This window comes from Physeter macrocephalus, chromosome 5 (assembly GCF_002837175.3).
Source record: "Physeter macrocephalus isolate SW-GA chromosome 5, ASM283717v5, whole genome shotgun sequence".
In the NCBI taxonomy this organism is placed as follows: Eukaryota; Metazoa; Chordata; class Mammalia; order Artiodactyla; family Physeteridae; genus Physeter; species Physeter macrocephalus.
In genome coordinates, this window is record NC_041218.1 from 86,982,212 (window position 1) to 87,003,655 (window position 21,444).

The window sequence follows — 21,444 nt, forward strand, 5'->3', positions numbered from 1 at the left end:
TTCTTCTCCCACTCCCCACCCCATCTTTACTCTGAGCCCAGTGCCAAATAATTTGTGTGAGCTTCACTTTCTTCATTTGCAAATGAGGAGTTTGGATTAAGTTCTCTCGTAAGGGTTCTTCTTAGGTTATACTTTGGTATCAGATTGAAAAGCTTGTTTGGGGTCATGTTGAGAAAATAGTTGACTACTTTGGACTAAGAAGTTTGGTCTTCAGACTGTAGATTATGAAAATTAGGTACATGTTATTTGGAAGCAGAATCATAGGCTTTATATTTTTCCCAGATCTCTTTTTGGCAAATATGTAATTTGAGAAGGTATTTTATCTTTTAATCTACTATTTTATTTTGTAAAATAAAGAAAATAATTTTTTTCACAATTAAGTGAAATAACTCAATAATTTTTAAAATATAATAGTAAGCAAGAACCACTGAAATTTTTTGCAGAGTACAATGGCTAAGGCATGCAATGCAATGATGAACTTGGCAGTGCTATGCTTGACAGAATGATTGATGTAGGTATTCTCTAAGCTACCAAATCTAGGTATTACTAACAAATGACAAAACAGAAACTACAAACAATAATGATAATACCAAAATTATAACTATAGCAAATAAGATAGAAGATTAAATTTTTTATTTTAATTATATATAACATTTACTGGACACTCAGTATGTGGCATTCTTTATTTTTTAGCTTGCTTTAAGATGTTATATACCTGAAATCAGGTAGTCTTAAGACCCAGGCTCTATTTTTCAACTCAGCCATTGCCCACTATCCATTGCTTAATCCTTCTTCAAGTGAAAATTCTAATTAAGGAAAAATATGCCTTTAAAAGTATGTATTTATACATACATAAAATATGTATACATATTATGTATACATATGTATGCAAAACATTTCTATACATATAATATGTTGATTGGGGTCATGTATAGTTGCAAACAGAAACCATAATAGTTTTAGAAAATGAGTATTTCCTTTTTCTCTTATAACAAGATATCCTAAGGTATGTAGTTGCCAATATTATTTTAACTGCTCAGTGAAGCCATCCAGAACCCAGTCTGTTTCTAACAACTGTGATCCATGTCCTGGGTCTGAGAATGTTTGGGCCTGAAACTAAATCAAGGTTCTAAATTTAAAAAATAGAGGAAAGAATATTGGATAGGCAACCAGCAGAATTTTCCATAAAAAGGATAGTGGGTAAATAAAATTGCCTTACATGAAAAATGCTATGCTAAATTGTGAAGGATGATAAAGTATTTGTAAAATATGAGGCCAAGAAAGACCTTCCAAAAACAAATGTGGCAATTCATTTTAGTTAACGAAAGAAAGTTTATATTAATTCTCAGAAGCTTCAGCAGGTTTTTCCATGGCAAAAAAGATATATCCAGTCATTGAATGAATAGACAGTCATTTTTTGTTGTTGTTGTTTTCTTAGGTAAATAAACTTTTGAGAGGGCTAATGTATTTTTGTAGTAGAAGAAATGGTTTAAGTTGATAATGTATTTTCAGGGGCAAGAATCATCTTGGACTACAAAATGTGGGCTTATCCATGTTATATTAGGTGAGTGATTCTAGCTTACTTTAGTGGACAGACTACATCTGTTGTTCTATAGTTAGCATTTTCTTGGGCTGCCAGAAAACATCTCATCACTTGGCATGTCCCACATATTAGACAGAAAGAAAAAGAGAAGAGAGGTGGAGTGCAGGTGATGAAGGATCTGTAGACTCAGACCTCGGCAGAAACAACAGCTGAGAACAGTCAGGAATGGTGATTGCTCTGCAGTTGTATTGAATTAGCAAGGGTAGGCATGTTTTCTGACTGGGAAAGACCAGGGGAGGAAAACAGAACTTCAGAATTTCAGGATTTCTAATTTTTAACTAATTCAGTGTGATGTCAGTAAGTCTAAGACCCGTGGAAATGCAGAGCATTTGGAGATGTAAACAATAGGTAATTGTTGATATATGCGATGGTGGTTTCAAGTGACTTTCATTTCTGAGTGTTCCACTTCTTTGGCTGAAAAGATGATTTTGAATTTGGAAAATAACATGTGCAAGCTCCTATCATTTGTTTTCTGCTATCATATTATATTGGGTGGAAAAGTAAATCGATACTACTGACTAAAATACATGAGAAACTTTGGAGAGTAAGAATTTTGATAGTTCAGTTAAAAATACTATTTTGTATGGTATCTTGCTCAGGCTGTGCCAGCAGATTAGAGGCAACTGAAACAATGAATATGGGAACTTCAGAAATGTAGCAATATATAGTTTTCAAATATATTTACTATTTGTGTAAAAGGTGTTTGTGTTGCATATGTGCACACTCACATAAGGCTGTTTTATGTGGTCATGGTGGTGCAAATAGATTGATAATGAATTATAATTTTGAGATTCAAAAGGATTTGAAGAGAATATGATTTTTGTAACTGTTACAGACATACTATTTCCTCTATCTTTAATTCTTTGTCTTGGCTCAATTATCCTAATATGTGTTTTTTTTTTGTTTTTTTTTTTTGTGGTATGCGGGCCTCCCTCTGCTGTGGCCTCTCCCGTTACGGAGCACAGGCCCCGGACGCGCAGGCTCAGCGGCCATGGCCCACGGGCCCAGCCCGTCCGCGGCGCGCAGGCTCAGCGGCCATGGCCCACGGGCCCAGCCGCTCCGCGGCATGAGGGATCCTCCCAGACCGGGGCGCGCACCTGGCTCCCCTGCATCGGCAGGCGGACGCGCAACCACTGCGCCACCAGGGAAGCCCCCCTAATATGTTTGAAAAGATGAGGTTTTAGAAATTCTTATTTATATTTTTATAAGTATTTTGATTTATAATTCATTCTTCCAAGTATAAGAATATGAAGGGCCTTAGATAAATCTTCATAATTTAACATAATTATCTTTAAATATGAAAATAATCTTTGATAAATTCACAGTATTGATTTTCTTACCTGTAGCCCAGTTTGTTTTTCATTAGATTATAATGAGAAATGTACTCAAAATTATTATTATTATTATTTCTATAATAATAAAATTTAAAAATACCTAAAGTCTTTCAAACATTGTCTGAGTTAAAAACATCTGCACATATTTTATATGGCAGATACATTATTTTGATTCATTTTATAAAGGTAATAAAGCATTAATATTGGTGTAATTCTTTTTCTTTTAACTTTTTTATCACCCTACTTATCTAAATCCAGAGTAACTTTAAATAACTGAAAAACCTTTTCAAACCTTGAAGACATACTAAGTGAAATAAGCCAGTCACAAGGGAAATATTAGACGATTCCACTTGTATAAGATACCTAGAGTGGTCAAATTCAAAGACAGAAAGACTGGGAGAAAGGGAGAGTGGGAAGTAAAAAAAAACGTCTTTTTAGCCATGCAATGAGATACACTATAGCATTTTAGTATGACTTCAGTTCGAGTACCATGTGTCCTTTGCCGTAATAAAGACTTCATTTTAAATGAAAAACAAAGAGTGCATGTAAAACACTGAGCACTGACTGGGTGGACAATTATTATCTTAGTGAATGTTATCTTTTATTATTATGGGCAGTAAATGTTTCAGAAGGTCAAAAGAGCAATGTGAAATAATGCATGTTTTAAATGGCTCCATGAGTATGTTTATGACAGATCAAATTACATACTTAAAATATTTTCCAACATCCTTTATTAAGAAACTGTATTGTTCTAGGAGGAATTGTTGATAAGGATCTTCGTCACTACCTCAACTTACGATTTCAGAAGGGTTCTGTGGACCACGAACTTCAGCAAATCATTCGTGACAACCTCTACCTCCGCACGGTGCCATGTGAGTAACAGGCAATTTTTTTTCCCTATGGTAACAGATAAATGTTCACTGTATATTCATTGGTTAATTTAAAAGAAAAGTTCAATTGCATTGATTTTTTAAATGGTGGACTTTTGGAATAGACAATTTATTTGAGATATGGAAGTTTTAAATGCAAAGGCTTGTAACTGCAGTTATGTGGTTTATGATGATGTCATAGAAGAGACATGATTTTCAAGCTATAAAAACCTAACTTCTCAAGTTAGTATGGAGAAATATTAATTCTAGTCCAGGATGCTGGTGATTTCAGAATGAATCATAATTGGGGTAGAACTCCACACAGGGAGACAAGAGAATGCAAATTCAATTCATTAGCTGAAACAGCCATTTCATAGATGGAATCTACACAGTAACTCCCGTTTGCAGCAGGGGAGTCTTACAAGTGGAAAGGAAATTATGCATTGGAAAGTAAAGTTAAATGTTCTGTAACTCTGAGAAAGTGATAATGTTGAGTGTTGGGCACAAATTTCTTAATATACAACCTATAGAAATTCACAACAATCCCTGATTATGAGCAGGTGCTACTTCAAAAGAGAGGAATTGGTAAAATGATAAAATTCACAAATCAACTTTTTAGTACCTGCTTCAGCTCATTTGAGAATCTTCTATTTACTTTAGGACAATTCAAGGACATTTCAAGCCAGGTCCTAGATCCTAGATAGATATCAAAATCAATTTCCTTCAAGGTAGATTCCATGACCTCCAGAAGCTTTCCAATCTCTCTGGAAACTCTGATCTGTGAGTGTTGTGTGTGTTCTTTTTGTTTTAGTTTTGTTCTAAACTTTAATAAACTCAAAGATGTGGGCAGTGGAAAGTTGATATTAAAGAAAGAAAAACTTGGCTGAGATGAATGAAACAAATAAACCATGTATATATATATACATACATATGTGTGTGTGCGTGTATATATATATATATATATATATATGTATATATATATATATAGTTTCTGGGATTGAACTACCAGAACTATGTGAAAGGTATGGATTAAGGATGACTATACCGAAATACTGAAAACACACAAAGAAGTGAAATGGATAATTCAGCATCCAACCCTTTTCACCTACACACATCTTAGGAGGGGTGGCCCTTCCCACTGTTAGCACTAAATGTTCATCAAAACAAAAATGCCCGGGTACCACTATCAGACATTCCTAGATGAGAATGCTTATTGATTGACATCTTGTCAGTCCAAATGCTACCTCTGTGAGTGTGTGTTAGTTAAGTGAATAGACTTTTGGACTCTGAACAGTATGGAGGTTCCTTAAAAAACTAAAAATAGAACTACCATATGACCCAGCAATCCCACTACTCGGCATATACCCTGAGAAAACCATAATTCAAAAAGAGTCATGTACCACAATGTTCACTGCGCTCTATTTACAATAGCCAGGACATGGAAGCAACCTAAGTGTCCATCGACAGTTGAATGGATAAAGAAGATGTGGCGCATATATACAATGGAATATTACTCCACCATAAAAAGAAACGAAATTGAGTTATTTGTAGTGAAGTGGATGGACCTAGAGTCTGTCGTACAGAGTGAAGTAAGTCAGAAAGAGAAAAGCAAATACTGTATGCTAACACATACATATGGAATCTAAAAGTAAAAATGGTTCTGATGAACCTAGGAGCAGGACAGGAATAAAGACACAGACATAGAGAATGGACTTGAGGACACGGAGAGGGGGAAGGGTAAGCTGGGATGAAGTAAGAGAGTAGCATTGACATATATACATTAGCAAATGTAAAATAGTTAGCTAGTGGGAAGCAGCCGCATAGCACAGGGAGATCAGCTCGGTGCTTTGTGACCACCTAGAGGGGAGGGATAAGGAGGGTGGGAGGGAGATGCAAGAGGGAGGAGATATGCGGATATATGTATACATATAGCTGATTCACTTCATTATACAGCAGAAACTAACACAACACTGTAAAGCAATTATACTCCAATAAAGATGTTAAAAGAAAAACAACAACAACTAGAAGTTGAGAAAGTGCATTCTTAAGCTTGTAAGTTTGACATTAGAGTGATGGGCAGAGGAAGATGGATTAAAGTAAGTGACAACTATTTATAAGGAAACGGGTGGACGCGTTTTCAAAACTGTGATGTTGTCAGTGCAGCTGTGTGAATTTATCTTTTGTGACATGAAAGAAAGGAGATCTGAAATACTGAATAAAGAATCCGGGTACTTTATTATGTTTAAAAGCTGAGGGAAATAGAAAAAAAGGCTGACATTCAAGAATACCTGTAATAAAAAAAAAAAAATACCTGTAGTCCTTGCTAAGGTGATGATGTAAATAAGAAGTCTTAATTAAATATGAAGATAATAGAAGTAAATTTTGCATTAGTTAATTAACTTCTTAAATAAGTCATCTCTCTTCAGAGTTCCAAAGGAATACTATGATGGAAAAATACATATAAAAGTAAAATAACTAGGCTTATATGAGTGAACATAAAGAGGTTCGTGATGTGATTTTGGTACAAGGTCATAAATTCAATTAGAAATGCTTGAATAGCTCCTATAAAGGAGATGATTAGAAACTTAATGAATATGAATATTATGATCAAACAATTATTCTTTGAATTTGTAGCCAGCACTGCTAAGAGCCAATTCCAATAATACCATTCACTAACAATGCTCTTAACTTGGCATAAAAGTGAAAAAAACATCTAAGATAGATGTGATTCTAATTTATATTATCTATAATCACTTTTTTACCGACGAACTGGACCTGGACAATCCGGCAACTTCACTCAGTATATCTTTTAATGAAATGTTCAGACGTTTTCAAAGAGTGTGCAGCAAAGATATGTCAGTAATGTGAAAAATCCTGCTATTGTTTAGAAATTTACATGTGTATCCAGTATATCTATTGGCTTTGAGTATGGAGTGACATTTGTAACATATTCTTTGGGTCAAATAATTCTCATTGGTTTTCAGTACCCAGTACCATAATAGGAAAATGTATTATTGAAGAGCTTGTCTCTGCCTTTATATATGCATTCATTAATATGTATACCTCTTGTTTAATTTACTAACAGGAATAGGTCATGGAAACAAAATTGTTGTTAACTTGTAACTATGTTTGGGTGATTTAACTTTTTTAGTAAGGCGAGACCCAACGGACTAATTCTGCTTACTGACACCACATTATTCCACCACCAACAGCTACTACTAAACAGAAAGCAACTAGATTTCCTTGGTGCCTAGTGAATAAGAGGGAGTTCTGGGACGAGGGCTGCAGAGACTCCATCCCCTCACACACACACAGTACTCATCCAAATCTTATTGTGAACAACTTAGCTCCTATAACTCCCTCTGAAGGAAGTCTGGGCCTGGCTGCTGGCTGATTTCTGAGCTAAGCACGGGAGGGAGGTGGTCAGTCCAAATCTCTACTGGGCCTTAACTGCATATAATGTAAAATCCCATCAGTGTGTTCCCTGCCCCATAAACAAGGGGTGCCTACACTTAGCCTTTGCATTTTGTCTTCCCAGAACCTTATCTCAGAACATAATTCTTCAAAAACATATATTTTTAAGTTGTGTCTCTAAGCATGGAAGGCAGGACTTGGTCACAGAGACAGGACTGTTGGGCATATAGTTAGCATTAGTGTGTATACACACACACACACACACACACACACACACACACACACACACACACACAAAGAGGCCTTCATGAGATCAGTTCATCATTCTTTCAAACTGAACTATGTAGAAAAGATACTTAGGAACTGATTCTATATTTGCTGTAGCATATAAGCCAGTCACGTGATTCATATCTATTAAAGACCTAACTTTGTACCTAAATATATTTGCTAACTGTATAGTTAATGGGGAGATGGGATCGGGATAAAGCTCTTAAGAGAATCCTGGTGTCCTAAAGTAAAAGTTAATTTTTAATTTTTAAATAATGAATACTGAAAATGAACCTTTCAACAATTAGATTTCAGGCTCTATAGGATTTTTAGGTAATGGAACTTCAGGAGAAATGAATAAATAATGATGAGCCAAAACTGTTGTAATCTGGAATGTGATAAAGCCTAACCAAGAAACATGTATATAGATAAAGAACTCAAAAGAGTTTAGAACATCCATCAGATGGGATTTCTATTATCTTGATAGTATACAAAAGACAATTTCAGAAGCACTACGTTAGCAGCACCCATTAGAGATTAAGTGAAATTGTTTCATAGCGTGTTAAGTACACAACGTTAAGGTAGCATGCATTATCCTTTGGGTAATACAGACTCAGAAGTATATGAGGAAAATTAGTGGAATTAATACAGAAAAATATTGGATTAATTTTCAAATGTTTAAAGAGTAAACATGGAGTTTAATATTCTACTGAGCATAATGATTGTATATAGTTAATGAGTCTAAGTAACCATGATTGAATTGACTATGCTTTTTAAATATGAGAAAAACTAATTGCTTCCATTTATTGATGAAATTCTGTTTTTTTCTGTCCTTAATACTTACTACAGATACAAATTAATTTTTGAGGCAAGTATGAGCACATATATAATCTGTAGATACTTTTTCCCTTATACCAGGTAACATGAGGGAGGACTTCAATGACCAGTTTTAAAAGTTTCAAAATGAAATGGAAGGTAGTTAAAATTAAACTTGTCTCCCAAAAACATACTTTGTCATTTGGTGAGATTGTTTTATTGGGAAATATTTTAAATTTATTTGAAGCCAAAAGAAATACCAGTGTGTATATGCCAAGTAAAAGACAAAAATCAATAAAACTAAAGGCCTAAATTCTTCTATAAAAAGCAAATAAAATGAAAAACATAGATTTAAGATATGAAAGAAATTACTTTTATGGAAGAGCTGATTGAGGTGTAACTCACAATGATGTTTCTACATATTTAAGCACTTTAAGTTAGTGTAACTAAACCATGTTAAAAAGAAGCATTCTCAAGAATAAAATTGTAAGGCTTGTAATGTATTTTTTAAAATTCTCTGTTATACTAGATTATCTTTCATGGAAAATCAAATAGAAGCAGACTTAAAATGTTATAGGGACTGTTTTCTTTTAAAAAGAGCAGTTACCAACCCACTGAAAGTTACAGCCATGAAGAGTCAACATCCCTTTGCCCTAATTATATAATCCCATGTAAGACTATGGTCAGAGAGAACTATTGGAGAGAACCTGGTGACCACATATCCATTATAAAGTCTGGAATTAGGGCAGAGCTTTCTAGTATACTTCATGGGGAAAAATAATTTTAATACTTAAGCAAAAATCAGTACTTTTAAAGCTTGCCAAAATATGCTTATTATTCAACAAGGCAATAGTTTTGGTGGGCATGAATGAATCTAATTACTCATAATTTTCATCATGAAGGTTTTAATCATATGGTAAGAAGTGAGAGTGGAATCAATCTGTGGAATACCAAAAAACTAAAATCATCTTCTAACAATGAAATGAAATTCTCTGAGTTGAAGGTGATCAAGAACATGATTAAGTACCCAGAATATCTTTAAGCAATATAGGCCTCTGTGCTGGGATGGTAGGTTGAACTGTAGGTAGACATGAAGGCATAGGATTAGAGATATAGGATCCAACTGTATTTTAAAACAATATATTGCAACAGCTGTATATTACATATCTGTTTCACCTTTAACCTTATTGCTTCAAATAAGAATCATCAATTTGGAGGCTCTTTTTTGAAGTTGCTTTTAGAGTATGAATTGTGTTCTTTCACAGTTATTTCAGAATCAAGTTCCAGATTTTTCGCGCAGGCTCAGCGGCCATGGCTCACGGGCCCAGCCGCTCCGTGGCATGTGGGATCTTCCCAGACCGGGGCACAAACTCGTGTCTCCTGCATCGGCAGGTGGACGCTCAACCACTGCGCCACCAGGGAAGCCCCCAGATTTTTGTTGTTTGAAAATGATTTGGATTTTTAAAAAATGCCTGATTATATTTTGTGCTAAGTGTTGAGAATAAGGGTTATTAGAGAATAAATATGGTTATTAGCCCTGTGAGCCAAAGGAGAAGGAAACTTATAAACAAATGAAACTAAATTTCTTGAGAGATTTATAAACTGCCCCCTGGGAAGCTAGGCCAAAAGAAAAAATTCAAAAGCTTCTGAGCACTATCAAATATTAGAAAAGGTTCTAGTCATTCATATGTTTGCCCGCCTGCTATATTTATTAGAAATGTGTTGTTGGTTTATAGAAAGCTGTATTAGGTTTTCCCTCTCCCTCTTATCCCTGAGAATAGTAAGATCTAGTTTCATGTCATATATGTGAAAATGCTGTAGATTTTTTCTTTTTTTCATTGAACAAAACAAATGCATCTTTCCTGGTCACATAGTAACATTCATTGGTTTGGTTGACAGAATACATTATAGGAGAGAAATGGCTTCAAAATGTTTCTTAAAATGGAAAGTCAAGGAACATTAGAAGGAATGGTATTGATTTATCCATTTGACACCACAGGGCACTAGCTTTAGAATAAAAGAACATATCTGGCACAAAAGAAAAGCAATAAACACCAACAGTGAACAATATTACTGATCTTCTAAACCACATAAAATTCCCTTTTCCCTGACTTGATCAACTTTTTTTGTGGTTGTGACCCAATCTTTCTTCTTGGTTTTTTCCCTTTTGGTTTGTATCTCTCTTTCCTCTTCATAAGAGGAAGGCTCTCCATAGGAAATCTGGGTTTGTGGACCACAGCTGAGAGTATGTATACTCCTGGGCTTCATTGGTTCCAGCAGCTGCCCAAGGAGGAATTGGAAATGGGTGTGTGAAGCCATTTTTCCACCTTCAGAAGAGCCAGTCATCACTTTAAATGGAAAATAGCTCACCTTCCAGGGAGCCGAGAATCTGCTCCCTGCAGACTTAAAGGTTGTAGCCTAGTTGGATATAATTTGGTCAACACACCTCATTGTATGCCTATTCACTTTTTGAATAGAAAGAATTAGGACTCTAGCAGGTTCAGACCTACCCAAGTTTCCGAAGTCAGCTGATGAGTACATAGGCTGTTGGATAATTGTAGTAGCTGAAGGAAAACTACAGGCAGTGGGCACTAGCATTATTACAGGACTTTAAGGCTATAGATTTGTAGTAGAGCACTCAATCTTAATCCAAATACACCTGACCAAAAGAACAATGAAAAAAGGAATACTAATTGTATTGTGGTTACTGATATCCTTATGTTTAGTGTGCTAGTCAGTTATTTGCACATTGCAGTTTAGCCTTGTTAGAGCATAATGAGTAGAAATAACCCTTTGCTTTACCTATTTGGCAACATGGCGCTATGTAAAGAGCATTCATCTAAGAATTGAGAACCATTGGTTCTGGACTGGCTATGCCACTAACTAACTCTAGAACCTTGGCATAGGCTTTACCTTTGGGACTAAGGAGAGAGAGGTAAGGGAATAGAGTGAATTCTAATGGTTCTTTCTGATCTAAAATGCCATCATTTTCAAATTCCGCTGGCTTCCTGTTCTTTATTTTATCATAATTCAAATCAGGTCATCAAATTAGCTTAAAATATTCTGGGTATGTAATGCCCTCAATATTGAGCAGGTGTAAACAGCTTATAGAAACTGAAGATATATCAAATACAGCAGACACTTCAGGGAAAAATAAAGAGCTGGGTTTAAATTAAGTGCAGTTCTGGATAAAACAGGCCATGGGTGGAATTTAAGATTTTTCTATGAATGTCAAGTTAAGGATGCCATCATAACTCTGATGTTCCTTGAAATCTACCTTCACTATTCATGAAACTCTGAAATATGATCCAGTCCTAGTAAGTGGATGGGAAAATAAACATAGTGAGAAATACAAAGCTTTTAAAAATCACTTTCCTCCTTTGGAATGTGTATTGAGTTGAGACGTGACATAAAAGCTTCTGAAGCATTAGGTGTGTTGTCATGAAAATGTGATTATAATGTTTATAAGATGTTTAACATGAAATATAGTGTCTTCTAGTGTTGAACTTTAATAAGTGTCACTTATGCAAATGAATGGCCTTGGGAAACACCCAAATAGATCTAGCTAAAGGGAGGTTAAATCAGTGCACACTGTGATCTTTACAGCACTGTTTAAAAATATAGGCAAGTCAGTAGGGTTTCTCACACAGAGTAATTAAAAGGTAAGACTCTATAAGACACTGATGAAAGAAGTCAAAGATGACACAAACAGATGGAGAGATATACCATGTTCCTGGATTGGAAGAATCAATATTGGGAAAATGACTATACTACCCAAAGCAACCTACAGATTCAATGCAATACCTATCAAATTACCAATGGCATTTTTTACAGAACTAGAACAAAAAATCTTAAAATTTGTATGGAGACACAAAAGACCCCAAATAGCCAAAGCAATCTTGAGGGATAAAAACAGAGCTAGAGGAAGCAGACTCCCTGACTTCAGACTATACTACAAAGCTACAGTAATCAAGACAATATGGTACTGGCACAAAAACAGAAATCTAGATCAATAGAACAGGATAGAAAGCCCAGAGATAAATGCATGCACCTATGGTCAACTAATCTATGACAAAGGGGGCAAGGATGTATAATGGAGAAAAGGCAGCCTCTTCAATAAGTGGTGCTGGGAAAACTGGACAGCTATGTGTAAAAGAATGAAATTAGAACACTCTCTAACACGGTCCACAAAAATAAACTAAAAATAGATTAAAGACCTAAATGTAAGACCAGACACTATAAAATTCTTTGAGGAAAACATAGGAAGAACACTCTTTGACATAAATTGCAGCAAGATCTTTTTTGACCCAACTCGTAGAGTAATGGAAATAAAAACAAAAATAAACAAATGAGACCTAATGAAACTTAAAAGCTTTTTCACAGCAAAGGAAACTATAAACTAGACGAAAAGACAACCCTCAGAATGTGAGAAAATATTTGCAAATGAATCAACGGACAACGGATTAATCTCCAAAATGTATGAACAGCTCATGCAGCTCAATATTAAAAAAAGAAACAGTCCAATTAAAAAATGGGCAGCAGATCTAAATAGACATTTCGCCAAAGAAGACATACAGATGGCCAAGAGACACGTGGAAAGCTTCTCAACATCGCTAATTATCAGAGAAATGCAAATCAAAACTACAATGAGGTATCACCTCATACCGGTTAGAATGAGCATCATCAGAAAATCTACAAACAACAAATGCTGGAGAGCGTGTGGAGAAAAGGGAGACCTCTTGCCTGTTGGTGGGAGTTTAAATTGATACAGCTGCTATGGAGAACAGTATGGAGGTTCCTTAAAAAATTAAAAATAGAACTACCATACAACCCAGCAATCCCACTCCTGAGCATATACCCGGAGAAAACCATAATTCCAAAAGAAACATGCACCCCAATGTTCATTGCAGCACTATTTACAATAGCGAGGTCATGGAAGCAACCTAAATGCCCATTGACAGACATATGGATAAAGAAGATGTGGTACATATATACAATGGAATATTACTCAGCCATAAAAAGGAACGCAGTTGGGTCATTTGTAGAGACATGGATGGACCTAGAGACTGTTGTACAGAGTGAAGTAAGTCAGAAAAGAGGAAAACAAATACCGTATATTAACGCATATATGTGGAATCTGCAAAAATGGTACAGATGAACAGTTTGCAAGGCAGGAATAGAGACTCAGATATAGAGAACAAACATATGGACACCAAAGGGGGAAAGCGGGGGCTTGGTGGTGATGGTGGTGGGATGAATTGGGAGATTGGGATTGACATGTATACACTAATATGTATAAAATAGATAACTGATAAGAACCTGCTGTATAAAAAAATGAATTAAAAATAATACTTTCAGTAACAACCACGTGAAATATCAACAAGCTGTAAAATTTTGTCCAAGTCTATTGACCTTCCTCTTTCAACCCTTCTAGCCAAGCTTACAGAAGATCAGTTAAGCATTGGAGAATGCAAAATAACACAGGACTTTAATTAATGGGTTTAATTTCAAGATTAAGAGAGAGTAAGCAGGTTTCCAGATATTTTCTACTTCTGTTCAAAATGAACTTTCCGTCTCGTGAGAGTTGCTTTTTCCTAGTCTTTTATAGATTTAGCAGACATATTACTGGTTTTGTGCTAATGAATAAAGCCTAGTCCCTCCGAAATTAAAACTACCTGGACTCAAACCAACATTTTGCTTGGTTCGGGTTCAATTTCTTGGAAATAATCAAATCTCGATTGTGGCAGAGGTCTAAGTAAAGCTCAGTGAGTATCATGTGTTTCTCTGTTTTGCAGCCTTCTTTGTAGTTGTGTAGGAGCCATATGAATAGTTCAAGACAATATGACTGAGGAAGCGATGAGCTGGTCTGTTCCTGCATCTCTCTTCTCCTGCTGCAGTGAACTTAATGGCCATATATTTTAGTTGATGTACCCATCACAAGAATGGAGACTGTCCTGGACCACATTAAACAAGCCAGATTAAAACTTGCAATGTTGAACATTACATAAAGATTTGGAAGTTCATTTGTTATATCACAGCACAGATTAGAATTCTGGCACAAACCAAAGTATCCTTCATATGAAAGTGAATACTAGGACAAAACATGTTAACCCCTTGCTCAGTTCTTGAAAATAAGTGAGATAGGCAATTATATATAAATCTTGCTTTTTCCTTTGCTATGTGTACATATGTCAAAGTAAAAGAAAGAAGTCTGTATAAAGCATATGCTATTGCATTGTTCATCAGTGCTTCAACCTGGAAGACTGGTTGTTTCTTTTGTTAAAAAGAAAAATTTTTTAATAAAATTCATATTGCTATTCTATTTTCTACAGTAGAAAAGACTTTCAGACATGATTAATGCGAAAAGAGAGATTACTGGGAAATAAACGTTCTGTAGTGTTCTGTGAAATTTTTATTTAGTTTGCACCTTGAACTTGATCACTTCAATCACTTAGATAAATTTGTGACTTGGAATATTGGTTCATTATAGATGAAAGAAAAATACCACGCTGTCCTTTTTTTCTCTAGTTAATGATAAACCTTGAAAATAAGATAATCATTTTTCAATTAGGCTCCATGCAGAGGCTAGAAAGCATAGTTATCAACATGTTCAGAACATAATCAGCATTAAGTTGTCATATTTTGGCTGTATTAATGTTGTTAAATTGACGTAATAGTCATTATAAGTGGATGCTCTTCCCTCAAATCAGTTTTTGCCTGAAAGATTTTAGCGGTTAAATTTGTATTCATTAGCACACCTATGTCTATACTTTTTTCCAATTTATTATTATGATTCTTACTTTCCATTGCCTAAAGTTATGAAGCCATGTAAAGTTATAAAATAACATTTCAGGGCTTCCCTGGTGGCGCAGTGGTTGAGAGTCCGCCTGCCGATGCAGGGGACGCGGGTTCGTGCCCCGGTCCGGGAAGATCCCACATGCCGCGGAGAGGCTGGGCCCGTGAGCCATGGCCGCTGAGCCTGCGCGTCCGGAGCCTGTGCTCCACAACGGGAGAGGCCACAACAGTGAGAGGCCCGCATACCACACACACACAAAAAAAGTTTAAAAAAAAAAACACATTTCAATTCCTTGACTTAGAAGAAGTGCCACATTGTTTATCCTCCACATAAGGTGTGTGGACCTTCCTTATGAAAATTAATACCCTCCAAGTTTCCACTTTGAGAGTGTTCTTTCAGTTTAATAGTAAATGCTCCAGACTTCAGGGCTGCTCCTTTATTCCTTGCTCTGGCACGTGCTTGTCCATAATGCTCAGCCTGGAAGGACTGACCCTGCTGGAGAACATCTCTCCCTTTCCTAACTCCTAGCTACTCATAGGTCAGTATGTTCTTGATTTTCTTTGTATCACAGAAGTAGAAAATGGCATAGTGAGGCTAACTGGGGGAGCAAGAGGAAAAATTAGAGGAAATAAAAAATAGTAAAAATCCCACCTTGATATGTGACAGCCAGTTTTATGGTAGAAAACAGACAGTATAGAGATTTGCATGCATCTGGACTCTTGCTGATTCTACAGCTTTAACTAAATCACTTTAACTCTAGCGGCCTTGGTGTGTTCATAAACAAAGGCACTGTAAACTATGGCTTTGTTAAGCTCTGGGGTACTAATTTAAAAGGAATAATTGGTTGGATTGGGCAAGAAGTAGAACAAACAGAACGATGGGTTTCATGGAGAAAAAGTGAACCAATCTCCCATAGGTGATCTTTCAAATAGATGAAATCTTGAGTTCAGAGGGTTCTGTTGTCGTTTGGTTGTTCCTGTGTTTATTTAAAGAGGAACTGATTTTTTAATAGATATATGATAAATAGGTAGAGTGAGAGATAGAAAAATGAAAAGGACTTAGGCTTTTTACCTCATTTTTATTATATCCAGAATATGAACCATAATTTTATTTACCCTTTTCATGGTAATGTTAGGATTAATTAGTATTCATGTGAAAGTAATTTAAAAATCAAAAATGTCTTTTAAGTGCTAAATAGTGTTGCTTCAGGTTGGTTTCTTAAAATACCTACCTCTTCATTTGTCTTTGTAAATGTCCTCTGATGTGCATCACAGAATTTATAAACATATATGTATAAAATAAATAATATATATAATAATATATAAACAAATATATGTATAAAAGAAATAATGCTAACCAAGTGAAAAGGGACAGTTTTACTGACTGAGTTACGAAGATAACCTTCCTCAAGTGGTGCAATAACTGGGTAAAGTGTTAACTGCCATCACTAAAGACTGATTGAGTTGCATGGGAAAGCATTACCTGGAAATCTTCTGTGGGGATATCTTCACATATGTATGCAGTCTAATTAACAAAGATGACCTTGCTATGTACAGTGATTAACTGTTCTGCAAATCAGAAGTAAATTAAAAGTAAATACTTATCCAGCAAGCTGCCATAGCCTCTCCTAGTTATTCTGCCATGGATCAAAAGATGAATATTTTATTTGGGGCACCAGGATTATAGGGTCTCTTAATGCTGCAGGCAAAACCACTCCAGTGTACATCAGATGGGGATTAAAAAGTTTAGTCTTAGTTTAAACAAAATTAAGATTTATATGTAAATCTTTATATATTTATATATAAAAGAAATAATGGCTATCAAGTAAAAAGGGACAGTTTTACTGCCTGAGTTATGAAGACAACCCTCCTCAAGTGGTGAAATTCTACATCTCCAACAGTTGGCTAGTACGTTATTGCTTGATTTAACTCTCTTTGTTTTGGTTCTTTATAAGACATCAGTAAAACAACTCAAACACTGGAATTGTTTATTATAAATATTTTTAAAGGATTATCTGTAGATCAAAAGTGTTCTCAAAGTGAGAATTCTACTGAACAGTATAATTGAGTCTGCTAAATTAAAAGCATTTGATAGCTCCAGTAGCTAAACAAATTAAAAATGTAGAGAAATATACTGAGGTAATATTAAAAACAAGAATACAGCATTAAATTTCCAAAGTAATTGAGAGTAATGATTGAGGTAATTGCTACCTTAAAATTCATTTCTGAGAGTAGTGACTTTTATGTTTCTAAAGAATAAATATTTGCAAGAGTAGAAATATGTTGTTTAGAAAATGATTATATAAAGGAAGCAATAACTAGGTCTCTCTATAAAAAATATTCAGAGTTTTAAAACTTTAGTAGGGTTTATTTGCTATTTGAAATGTTAAAAAGTACATTATTTTACTGCAGAAAAATAATCATTTTGTGAGTCAACATCCTAAATGGTAGAGCTATTTCTTCTAAAATGTATAAAAATATATTTTTATACATAAAATTGCATAAAGCGTAAGTGATGCAATAAATATATTTATTTGCTCCTTGACAAACTTATCTTACATAAAAATGTAGCATTAAAGAAAAAGTTGCTTTAACCTACAAACAATGAACAAATGTAAAAAAATTATACTCTTTAAGTATTAATTTCTGATATACATGTTCCTAACTATAAAATATTTGAAAAACATTGAAATGATCTATAAATACATACAAAGTATTGAAATAGCAAATAATTAATTTAGTAATTTCCAATGAGTACTTACTTAGTAACTTCAAACACTGAATTAAGTAGTCAAATTCTCATTCAGAAATGTGTATTGCCTTTCTAATTGATATAATTTGGAGAATAATCAGCTTTTTGAAGTATAAAAATTAAAGGTAAGGTATTCACTAAAGAATCAGGTTGTCCAGGGAACTTAGCTCCCCAAAAAATGTAAATTTGGGTTTCCAGCCAGAGGAAAGTGGAAGAAAAGTACATGAAGTAAAATTGAAAATGGATAAAAGTAAGACATTTTCTTAGAAAGCAGGGTAAATTATGGGAGCGAATTATAGCTATCATGGGAGTAAGTGGAATGGTTTCCTGGAATAACTAGGAAATAAAAATGAACTGGGAGAGCATGGACGGGGTAAACAGAGTGGTCTAAAGTATGTGTCTGTATCATTTTCCTGCTGCTGCTGCTGAAAGAAATTACCACAGACTCGATGGCTAAAACAACATATATTTACTATCTTACATTTCTGGGGGTCATAAGTCCAAAATGACTTTCTCTCGGTAGAAATCAGGTGTTGGCAGGGAGGCATCTCCTTCCAGAGGATCTAGGGGAGACTCCATTTCCCTTCACTTTTCCAATTTTTAGAGGCAGCCTTCATTCTTTAGCTCATGCCCCCCTTCTTCATCTTCAAAGCCAGAAGAATAGCAGCTTCAAATCTTTTTCTAGCTCTGACCCTCCAGCCTCTTTCTTACAAAACTCATGTTGTAAAAAAAACCAAAAAACTCATGTTATATTTGAGCCCATCCATATAACCCAAGATAAACTCCCCATCTCAAGAGCCTTAATGTACTCAATCACATCTGCAAATCATTTTTGAAAATTAGCTGTCACAGTTACAGGTTCTGGAGATTATGGAGGCTGTAGACACCATTTTTTTGTGGGGGGGGGTGCATTATTTAGCCTACCAAAGTGTATAAATTGGAGTTGTCACCAAAGCCAGAGCTCACAATCAGAAGCAGAACCCGGGGGAATATATTCAGGCAATCACAGTATCTGATTTTTATTGGCTTTGGATGTGCAAGTGGCTGTCTTAGCTGAAAGACTGGCTAAATCCCACCATGGTTGTCTGCAGGTTATCTTCTTCCATCCTCAGTCATTTAATCATTCAGTCCCATAGGTAAGAACTTTCCTGGGAAGACAGCCTCTTTTACTTCCTCAATGGCCCTTTCCTGTATTTAACTTAATCTTCCTCTTCCTCCTCATCATCATTGTCATTATCACTATTATCTCTTTCTGTAATGTTAAATGTTGACCATTTTTGTGATATCATTATCAAATAGCAGAAGCAACTCCGCAATGCCTATAAAGGAGGAGCTTAGAGAAAATCTAATTGGAGGCTTCATTGATTTACTCACTTAGAAAATATTTATTGAGTGCTCACTGTGTTCTAAACACTGTTCTAGGCACTAGTGGTAAAGCAGTTAAAGCAAATGAAATTCCTGCCCTCATGAGTCTTATGTTTTAGTGGGGCAATATGAAAAATAAACAAACAAGAAAATAAAGAATTTGGCAACTGAGGATCAGTGCTATGAAGAAAAATAAATGAAATGAGAGATGATAGGTAGTGCTAAGTATGTGTTTGTGGGGATGTGTGTGTATGTGTTCTCTTTTAAATAGGGTTGTCAGGGAAGGTATCACATATGAGCAGAGACTGGAAGGAAGGGAAAGCAAAAGCCATGATAATATCTGAAGAAAGAACCATGTAGGCAGAAAGGACAAAAGCCCTCAAGTAGGACCATACTTGGTATGATGGGTATGAAGGACAGATAGGAGGCCAGATTTGCTGGAATGAAATTAATGGGACACAAGGGGAGTGGTAGAAGGTGATGTCAGAGGAAGGATGAGAGAGGGAGACAATACCGAGTCACACAGGCTATGGTAAAGACTTTGGCTTTATGTTAAATGAGATGTGAAGGTAATTACATGGCTTTGAACACAGGAATAATGTGATCTGCCTTTTGGAGGCTTTTTGTTTTCATTATTTGATATTTTTTATTCTTCAAAATTCTGTTCCACATATGATTTAACATATCCTCTTCAATAAATTTACAGTTTAAGTACACTTGGATAAAAAACAGAAAAACTCTTACATAGGTGTTCAGTACAAGAGGATCTATTAAGCAAAGAAAGTCCTTATTTTCAAATTTCTAAAAGAAAAAATATAATACAGAGAAAAAAAGAAATACTATACTAAATAAGTTAGAGATATAGGTAATGTACTTTACACAGAAACATATATACACCGACTAACACAAACACATATAAAACCTATTACGTAGGATAAGTACCTGGTACAAGTTCACTCAGTCAACAAGTATTTATTGGACGCTTACTGTCTATGTTAATGTATGTTTGTTTACACGAAGTCATGAAGAGCGTCCCTGTTCAAAGCCCTTAATAACTGACATTTCATTACGAGACAGCATAGCTCATCCATCCATGATAGGAATGAGCTTCCCACTCCTTTGTGTTTCTGCTACATGCATTCTCATGGCTTCTTCTCCCACCTTCCACTAGAATCCATCATCCATCATTCCTGGTTACAGGCTACTGCATTACTTGTAGAATGAGAAATTTGGTGACATAAATTTCCCAAACAAAAGAGAAGACATAAATACAATAAAAGGTATTCTGCAAAAAATGTCTTTCCTTTCAAAGATAAATGAATAAAGAGCTTTAATTTTTAGTTATCTAAGACGAAAATTTTATCCTTGTGTGGAAACAAAGTGCAACATTCTCACTGCATTTCCTTATTATGAGGGGGGATCCCCCAACAGATCAGGAAAGAATATAGTGTACATAAAGTAAGTGTTAAAAGTAATTAATAAAAGTGTTTTAGAAATAACTATGAAGAAGTAGAAATAATTTTTTCATGTTTCTTTGGCTGCACAATACTCTTTCCAGGAATAAATCTTAATGGAAAATATTTTTAAAAGAGAAAAATCATTATTTACAAAGATGTTCAGCACATTTATTAAGAGCTGTGGAAAATTTAGAATTGACATGGAATGGTCAACTTTGGAGAAATGGATAACTAAAATATAGTGCATCTCTTTGATTAATATGTAGTTTTTTACAGAGATTTTTTTTTAATTTTTGAATTTTATTTTATTTTTTCTATACAGAAGCTTCTTATTAGTCATCCATTTTATACACATCATTGTATACATGTCAATCCCAATGGCCCAATTCGTCACACCACCAACCCCACCCCCTGCCGCTTTCCCCCCTTGGTGTCCATACCTTTGTTCTCTACATCTGTGTCTCAATTTCTGCCCTGAAAACCGGCTCATCTATACCATTTTTCTAGGTTCCACATATATGCGTTAATATACGATATTTGTTTTTCTCTTTCTGACTTACTTCACTCTGTATAACAGTATCCAGATCTCAACAGTATCCACGTCTCAACAAATGACTCAATTTCGTTCCTTTTTATGGCTGAGTAATAGTCCATTGTATATATGTACCACATCTTCTTTATCCATTCGTCTGTCAATGGGCATTTAGGTTGCTTCCATGACCTGGCTATTGTAAATAGTGCTGCAATGAACATTGGGGTGCATGTGTCTTTT

At 35.2% G+C, this 21,444-nt stretch overlaps 1 protein-coding gene across 1 annotated transcript in view; it reads left to right on the forward strand.

Moving 5' to 3' along the window:
• The window catches only part of MAGI2 (membrane associated guanylate kinase, WW and PDZ domain containing 2), a 1,419,801-nt gene that overhangs the window by 403,075 nt on the left and 995,282 nt on the right, over positions 1–21,444 (forward strand). Inside the window, exon 2 of the mRNA XM_024115935.3 lies at positions 3,693–3,809. Coding sequence (XP_023971703.1) covers positions 3,693–3,809 — 117 coding nt within the window. The remainder of the gene's footprint in view (positions 1–3,692; positions 3,810–21,444) is intronic.